The sequence below is a fragment of the Protomyctophum parallelum genome (assembly GCF_964188405.1).
Source record: "Protomyctophum parallelum genome assembly, chromosome: 13".
In the NCBI taxonomy this organism is placed as follows: domain Eukaryota; kingdom Metazoa; phylum Chordata; class Actinopteri; order Myctophiformes; family Myctophidae; genus Protomyctophum; species Protomyctophum parallelum.
In genome coordinates this window covers 39645721-39654599 of record NC_139708.1, presented here as the reverse complement: position 1 = coordinate 39654599, position 8879 = coordinate 39645721, and the positions used below count along the sequence as shown (strand labels likewise).

Below are 8879 nucleotides of genomic sequence, written 5' to 3'. Positions count from 1 at the left end.
GCAGACCTACAAGCTCGTAGCGCGCCACTCGGTGGCGCACTATGAGCTTGTAGATCTGCTATTTTTCAATAGCTAAATTATAACATAATGTTTAAAACACCAAAAGGGGTGCCCGCCCAAAATGGGTTAAAGCATAATTTAATTTTGCCTTATATTGGATGTTTATGGTACCCCAACATTCGGCAGCTGTCACAAAGTTTCCCAAGGGAGTTGGGTTGGAACAAATTTATATGTGATTGTAGACACCTTTATGAACACATTTGTGAAGAAAGCTAGTGGGTAAGCATTTTTATTTTTTGCAGATTTGCGACACATTTAGCTAATTTTCTCTTAACTACACCCCGTATAGTAACGGTGTGTTGTCCGCTGGCTGGACTGGATGCTGCCCACCCTGTATAGTAACTAGTGGTGTCAAAATAAATCGATTCAAATTAGAATTCTAAAACGTTTCTCGTTATGAACGATTCAAAATCGATTAATAATTTCCACAAATCTTTTTTTTTTTTTTTTAGATTTTATTTTATTTTATTAGATTTATTTTTCTGCTTACAATTACAGTTTTCACTACATGGTGTTTGTGATATGAAATGTAATCTTGCCCTAATCACAGCAAACATCATGTCTTCAGTCATTTTCAACTCACTGTAGTCCGTACTATAGTCACTTCAGATCAGCACATCTGTATTGTATTGTAGTATTGAATCGAGAATCTTTTTTAATAGAGAATCATTTTGAATCTGGAAAAAAAATTGCTTTAGAATAAATAAATAAAACGATTTTGGATTGAGAATAGAGTTGATTTTGAATCGAATCGTGACCCCAAGAATCTGAATGGAATCGTGGGACACCCAGAGATTCACAGCCCTAATAGTAACAGTGTGTTGTCCACCAGCAGACTGGATGCTGCTCCACCCTGTATAGTAACGGTGTGTTGTAATATCCGCAGCAGACTCGTGGGGCTGGCTGGACTGGATGCTGCTCCACCCTGTATAGTAACGGTGTGTTGTAATATCTGCAGCAGACTCGTGGGGCTGGCTGGACTGGATGCTGCCCACCCTGCTGGTGTGGCTGCTCAACGGCGTGCTGGTGTCGGGAGTCCTGATCCGCCTGCTGGTCTACGGAGAGCCGGTGACCCGACCCCACTCCGGGTCCTCCGTGCTGTTCTGGAGGCACCGCAAGCAGGCCGACCTGGACCTGGCCAGGGTAATAATAAAAACACACCGGTTGTTTACACTTTACAATTATACCGTGAAGCTATTTTTCTTTTTTCAGATGTTCTTTATCCAGAGAGACTTATATGACCCATTTAGGCCTGACGTCGACATTTAAAAAAATTCTTCTACATCCTCCAGTTTTCTGAAATAAATATATAAAAAATATGTTTAAAAAAAAGATTGAGGGACATTTTCACGATACAAAAAATAGCAGATCTACAAGCTCATAGCGCGCCACTCGGTGGCGCGCTATGAGCTTGTAGATCTGCTATTTTTCAATGGCTAAATTATGTAACGTAATGTTTAAAACACCAAAAGAGGTTCCCGCCCCAAAATGGGATAGGCAAGTTACAGTACAAAGCATACATCCTCATGCTTAGAGACGGTGTACTGTAGTGCCTCGGTAAGGTAACTGGAACGCTTGCCCCCAAAACACGTCCGCCCCCCCATTCTCTTTTCACAGACCGCTCGCGGCGTTAAAAAAGCTCTATATTCTGACCATAGCTACAGTTTGTTCAGTAACACGAGTCTCTCCAGCTCTGTACATAATCAGGAAATACATTTTTTATTGTTGTTGGGATGCCAATTTGATCCAATCAGGAGAGAGAACTCACGCAGGTTAAGAGGATACACACACACAAGTGAAATTGGAGTTGATGAAAGAAAACCTAAACTGCTATAAAGTTGAAACTGAATAATGAGCCGGAGTGTAAAATTAGCATTCGTTGGTTAATCAGACTGATGGATTTTTTTAGTTAATTAGATTTCCTCTTCTCATGAATTCACCGATGTATGAAATAATATATATATATTTTTTAATTTAATCTCTTTTATTCAATTAATCAAAAAAATAATCAATGGCATAATTGCTAAGAAAGTAATAAATAGTTGCACCGCTCGCCCTCTATTAAAATACCCCTCCGGTCTCTGGTTCTCGTGGTCACCACGACTGATTTCAAGCATTTGGAAGCATGTTGTGCAGTGAAAATAGTCAGACTACAAGCTTTCAATGTGTCACTCTGCGACGTGTTGAGAGCTTGTAGATAGCCTATTTTTGGTTTATTTAAGATTAGAGCATTTGAAGTGGTCCAGCCTCGGTACGCAGGCTTTTATTTTCGGTAGCGTTCGGCTCAGAAAATGAAAGCCTAGGATGTGAACGTGACACATTTCCTGGTCTTGGACAAGGACTATTAAAAGAGGACAGGAAGCGAAGACCATATACGGTGGACTCCATGTTGCTCCCTGGAAGGAAAGAAACCAACGAAAGAGACCAAGGAAGCTGAACGCGGAAGTGTTGGCTGCATATAGCCCATTGCGCATGTTTCTTTCCTTCCAGGGAGCAACATGGAGTCCACCAGCCAGAAAGCAGGCTGGCTAGGCCAGGCTACCCGCCCCTCTAAACCAGAAAGCAGGCTGGCTAGGCCAGGCTACCCGCCCCTCTAAACCAGAAAGCAGGCTGGCTAGGCCAGGCTACCCGCCCCTCTAAACCAGAAAGCAGGCTGGCTAGGCCAGGCTACCCGCCCCTCTAAACCAGAAAATTGTATAATTTTATCATGTTCGGAATACAGTCTGTTATTCATTAACTCACTCATTCATTGTTCATGCTAGGGGGACTTTGCCCAGGCCAGCCAGAACCTGTGGACGTGCATGAAGGCCCTGGGCCGCCCGCTGCCCACCTCCCAGCTGGACCTGGCCTGCGCCGCCCTCTGGGCCCTGCTGCGCCTCTGCCTGCAGCGCCTCTGGGTGGGCCGCTGGCTGGCCGCGCGGGCCGGCGGGCTGACGGGAGCAGACCGCCCCCTGCAGGAGGACGCGCGCAAGAGCTGCCGCGACGCGGCGCTCGTCTACCACAGGCTGCACCAACTGCACATGACCGGTGGGTGGGTGTGTCCTATAGGGAAATAAACCATGACCGGTGGGTGGGTGTGTCCTATAGGGAAATAAACCATGACCGGTGGGTGTGTCCGCTAGGGGAATAAACCATGACCGGTGGGTGGGTGTGTCCTATAGGGAAATAAACCATGACCGGTGGGTGTGTCCTATAGGGAAATAAACCATGACCGGTGGGTGGGTGTGTCCTATAGGGAAATAAACCATGACCGGTGGGTGGGTGTGTCCTATAGGGAAATAAACCATGACCGGTGGGTGTGTCCGCTAGGGGAATAAACCATGACCGGTGGGTGGGTGTGTCCTATAGGGAAATAAACCATGACCGGTGGGTGGGTGTGTCCTATAGGGAAATAAACCATGACCGGTGGGTGGGTGTGTCCTATAGGGAAATAAACCATGACCGTTGGGTGTGTCCTATAGGGAAATAAACCATGACCGGTGGGTGTGTCCTATAGGGAAATAAACCATGACCGGTGGGTGGGTGTGTCCTATAGGGAAATAAACCATGACCGGTGGGTGTGTCCGCTAGGGGAATAAACCATGACCGGTGGGTGGGTGTGTCCTATAGGGAAATAAACCATGGGATTGTTTTATATTTAAAGGTTTTATGACATTCATTTTCATTTATTTTTCTTCTTCTTTTTTCTTTTAGGTTTTATGACCTCAATTACACCCAAAAAACCTGAACTTTGAACATTCAGTGGATTTTCTGTGGTCTGAAGTTTTCTTTGGGGTTTTTTGGGCCTTTTGAGCTACAATGAAAACAGGCAACACAGTGAAAACAGTGACATCTGCTGGCAAATCCCATTGACATATATGGGATTTGCAGTAAGTGATGTCACTTACTGCCGGCAAATCAGAGCACCTGTTTGAGCCAGAAAACCCCAGATCACAGATCACAGATGTTTTTTGGGTGCAATTGAGATTAGAAAACCTAAAAAAATAAGAACAATTCCAAAACCTTTTTTTTAATGTCACAATCCCTTTAAAAAAAATCTCTGACCCGACTGAAGTGTGCTGTGCTGTGCGGTGCGGTGCGGTGCTGAAATTAAATGAAACCTAAGCTACAATGACTAAAACTAATATACTGACAATTTCGTCAACAAATAAAAACTAGACTAAAATGTTAAGAAGGGACTAGTGGACAAGCGATCCAGTATAAGTCATTTTACACTTTTACACGATTTTCAGCAAGTGTAAAAACACTCATTACGACGGCATCAAGTCCCGCCAAAATACATTTTAGTCGACTAAATCAAATAGATTCAGTCGACTAAATCAACTGTAGATTTAGTCTTATAACATTTAGTCGACTAAAACCAGACTAACACATTCCAGGTGACTAAAATATGATAAAAACTAAATAAAGTTTCAGTCCAAAGACTATGACTAGACTAAAATAGAAATTTGCTGCCAAAAACAACACTGTACTGTACTGTACTGTACTGTACTGTACTGTACAAGCCCTCCTCCCTGGCCTGTGTTCTAGGCTGTGCAACAGTGACACTTGGTGGTGAACAAAGGCTATAACGCCATTCTGTGTGTGTCTGTCTGTGTGTCTCTCCGTGTGTGTGTCCGCGTGTCTGTCCGTGTGTCTCTCCGTGTATCCGTGTGTGTGTGTGTGTCTGTGTGTCCGTGTGTGTGTGTGTCTGTGTGTGTGTGTGTGTGTGTGTGCGTGCAGGTAAGCTGAACGGCAGCCACCTGTCCGCGGTGCACATGGCGCTGAACGCGGTCAACCTGGCGGAGTGCGCCGGCCCCTGTCTGCCCGTGGCCTCTGTGGCCGAGGTCTACGTCTCTGCCGCGCTGCGCGTCAAGGCCAGCCTACCCAGAATGCTCCACTTCACCTCGGTGAGTGTCCCTCCGTCCCTCCCGTTTTCTTTTGACCAACCCCCCCCCCCCCACACACCAGTGTTGTTTTTGGATGGCGTCGAGTTTAGATTTTCGTTTTTTAGTCATTAGTCTCTTGAATATAGTTTTCATTTAGTCTCAGTCTCAGCATTTTAGTCACGTGGAATGTTTTAGTGTTTAGTCTAGTTTTAGTCAACTAAATGTCATAAGACTTTTGTCGACTAAATCTACAGTTGATGGTGGGCGTTGATGGTGATGGTGGGCGTCGTAATGACTGTTTTTACACTTGCTGAAAATAGCCGATCTACAAGCTCACAACGCGTCGCGCTGAGCTTGTAGGTCGGCTATTTCCAGCATGCAACCAAGTGTAAAATGACTTATACTGGATCTCTTGTCCACTAGTCCCTTCCTAACATCTTAGTCTAGTTTTTATTTGTCGACGAAATTGTCAGTATATTTAGTCTTAGTTTTAGTCATCGTAGCTTAGTTTTCATTTAATTTCCATTCGTTTTTGTCAACGACGTAGTCGACGAGCATTTTTTTCGTCTTAGTTTTAGTCGACGAAAACAACACAGTTCAGTTGAACTCCGTACAGCACTTGGGTGCTCTGCTGCTGTCGGAGAGAAACAAGCCTCGTTTTGTGTTTTTTTTTTTTCTTCTTTTCTTTCCTCCGTTCTCGTGTTCAGCAGTGAGCAATAAGCGTATTCGTGCTTTTTTATTTTACACAAATCTGTCTCGTTTTTTGGGGGGGGATTTTAACTGACGTCTCGTTGACATGCTATACTGTAGATTCACAGAGGTTTTTGTTTGTCACTCACTCAATACAAGATTCACAGATTCAAGATTCACGATTCACAGAGGTTTATTTATTTTTCACTCATGAAAGTACAGTGCTGTAGATTTTTAAGTGGTGCAACCACTTACAGTAACAAGCTCGCAATTCCGTGGCTTCTTTTTTTGTGTGCCGAAGGTCATGTGCACGTGCTGACATTTTTGAGCTGACCTTTCAAGACCTTTTTTTTCTCTTTTTATGTGTTTTTTTTGTTGCAGGACGGACACTGAGGATGTGGCGGCCCCTTGTGGCCGCACACAATGTTTCAATTGTGAGATCTCTCCGTGATTAACTGTGTGTGTGTGTGTTCCTTCCCTCAGCGTGTGTTCCTGAGCAGCGCGCGCCAGGCGTGCCTGTCGTCCAGCGGCAGCGTGCCTCTGGCCATGCAGTGGCTCTGCCACCCTCTGGGACATCGCTTCTTCGTGGACGGAGACTGGGCCGTGAGGAGCACCCCCAAAGACAGCATCTACAGCCAGGCGGGCAACACGGGTACAGTGTACACACGCATGCACACACACACGCACGCACGCGCACACGCAAGCACGCACACACGCACACACACACACACACACACACGCACTCACTAGGGCATTCACTTCAAGTCATTTTTACTAGTTGACTAGTTGCCTAGTTTACTAGTCGACTAGTCGTTTAACTACCTATTGTGTAAAAAAACACTTTTTGGGGAAATAAATATTTGTACATTTAAAAACTGTGTACATTAGTGACTATAACTATAATCTACCTGATCTTGAGGCCTACGAAATCGGGGGGAAAGAAATAATAATAATAAGAATTCTCTTTTGTTTTAGTCAACTAGTACCAACAAGGTCGACTAGTGGATTTACTAGTCGACTAGATGCTTAATGTCCTAGCACGCACGCACACACACGCACGCACACACACACACACACACACACACACACACACACACACACACACACTGTGTGTGTGTGTTGGGTTAGGAGGATAATTGAGTGTGATTCTTAAGGTGTAGTTGAAATTGCTATTTGACCTTTCTCTGGACCTCTGGCACACACGTCGTAAGGCCACATATTTCTGTCTCATCTTGGTCTTCTCTCTCTCTCTCTGTGCGTGTGTGTCTGTGTGTGTGTGTGTGTGTCTGTGTCTGTGTCTGTGTCTGTGTGTGTGTGTGTGTGTGTGTGTGTGTGTGTGTGTGTGTGTGTGTCTGTGTCTGTGTCTGTGTCTGTGTGTGTCTGTGTCTGTGTCTGTGTCTGTGTCTGTGTCTGTGTCTGTGTCTGTGTCTGTGTCTGTGTCTGTGTCTGTGTGTGTGTGTGTGTGTGTGTGTGTGTGTGTGTGTGTGTGTGCGTGTGCGTGCGTCTCCAGTGGACCCTCTGGCCCAGGTGACCCAGGCCTTCAGGGAACATCTCCTGGAGAAGGCTCTGTACTGCGTGGCTCAGCCCAGAGGGGAGAAGAGCCCCAGCCCCCAGGGAGAGGGGTGAGAGCGCACGCACGCACGCACGCACACACACACACACACACACACACACACACACACACACACACACACACACACGAACACACACACGCACACACATCACCATTTACTTAACCCATTTTGACGGGAACCCCTTTTCGTGTTTTAAGCATTGTTAGTCATTGAAAAAAGCCAAAAAGCCATTTTGAAAAATGGTGAAAATGCGGCACAAACCTTTGAATATATATTCTTTCAGAGCGAACGTTTTAACTCAAATCTTTGGGGGGGGGGTGTCCCCTGGAACAACATATTTTCAGATGGGGCTCGGCGGCCAATTACATATCATTTAATGGGGTCCTTGACATGAAAATGTTTGAGAGAACGACTGACATAGAAACCTGGGGTTTTTCAGAAACCTGTCGGGATTTAGAAGAAGTCATTTGTAGAATCGTTCTTAGGTCAAAATGGGTTAATGACCGTGGTCCTAAAGGCATCCTCTAGGCGTGTCCGGACCTCTCAAACCACTCAGAAGAACCTCACGTATCGTGGGCACGGTCTGCCGGTACACCATAGAAGAACCTCACGTATCGTGGGCCCTGTCTGCCGGTACACCTTAGATTTAAGTATTTTAAACTATGGTTGTGTGTGATGTGTCCAGGGAGTATGCGGACGCTCTGGAGTACCTGCAGCTGCTGACCAGTGCCTCTGACGCGGCCGGCGCCACCACACAGTCCTTCGCCATCGGCTCCAACATGGCCACCGTCACCGGTAAGAACACACACTCACCATGCACCTCCCATCGGCTCCAACATGGCCACCGTCACCGGTAAGAACACACACTCACAACCTCCCATCGGCTCTAACATGGCCACCGTCACCGGTAAGAACACACACTTATACTCCACCATATATATATATATATATTATATATATATATATATATATATATATATATATATATATATATATCAAAAAAGAGAAAAACCTTCCAATGAAGGGACTGCTAATAAATACGTTTGATGCAGTAAGTCTCTGTTCCCTGGAGTGTGCAGTCCCTTCATTGGAAGGTTTTTCTCTTTTTTGATGTCTATGCCTGCTAACTAGACTTGCACCTCCTACGGGTCTTTTTGGATGTGCAGGAGTCCCTTTTTGTCTCATATATATATATATATATATATATATCTATATTAACAAGTGAGAAGTTGTCACGTGGCGCAAGCGAACTAGCCAATAAAAAGATGTGAGCATGAGCGAACTAGCCAATGAAAAGATGTGCGCATGAAAAACAGTTCGCAACTGTTCAGCTGTGTGTGTGTGTGTGTGTGTGTGTGTGTGTGTGTGTGTGTGTGTGTGTGTGCGCGCGTGAGAGGGAGGTAAACAGTCAGCAACACGTTAAATTTCTACTTCTACTAAAGAAAGAGGCAGCGATGGAGCCATAAGTCCATGTCCATATCCATAAATTCGGGGACATAAATTGCGCAAAATACTGTTAAACATGACGGCATCAGCCTGCTGCATCCTCCTAGCTGTTGTGTGCTAAGCTAAATCATCATACAGAACAGTCAACACGGCATTGACCAGGGTTGCCACATTGACTGAGAGGGAAACATATATATAATATATATATATTTACTATATATACACACCGGTATATATACAG

General features: G+C 45.1%; 2 protein-coding genes across 2 annotated transcripts in view; one reads left to right on the top strand and one right to left on the bottom strand.

Annotated features, from left to right (window-relative positions):
- Positions 1 to 8879, top strand: part of srebf1 (sterol regulatory element binding transcription factor 1) — a 46144-nt gene that overhangs the window by 21419 nt on the left and 15846 nt on the right. Inside the window, 7 exon segments of the mRNA XM_083780989.1 lie at positions 863 to 1003; positions 1005 to 1203; positions 2823 to 3087; positions 4783 to 4949; positions 6102 to 6270; positions 7129 to 7240; positions 7878 to 7987. Of these exon segments, the coding sequence (XP_083637115.1) occupies positions 863 to 1003; positions 1005 to 1203; positions 2823 to 3087; positions 4783 to 4949; positions 6102 to 6270; positions 7129 to 7240; positions 7878 to 7987 (1163 nt within the window).
- LOC310869948 (hydroxyacylglutathione hydrolase, mitochondrial-like) overlaps positions 834 to 8879 on the bottom strand; it is a 477037-nt gene continuing 468991 nt past the window's right edge. Inside the window, exon 10 of the mRNA XM_083780940.1 lies at positions 834 to 850. The gene's annotated coding sequence lies outside the window, so the exon portion shown is untranslated. The remainder of the gene's footprint in view (positions 851 to 8879) is intronic.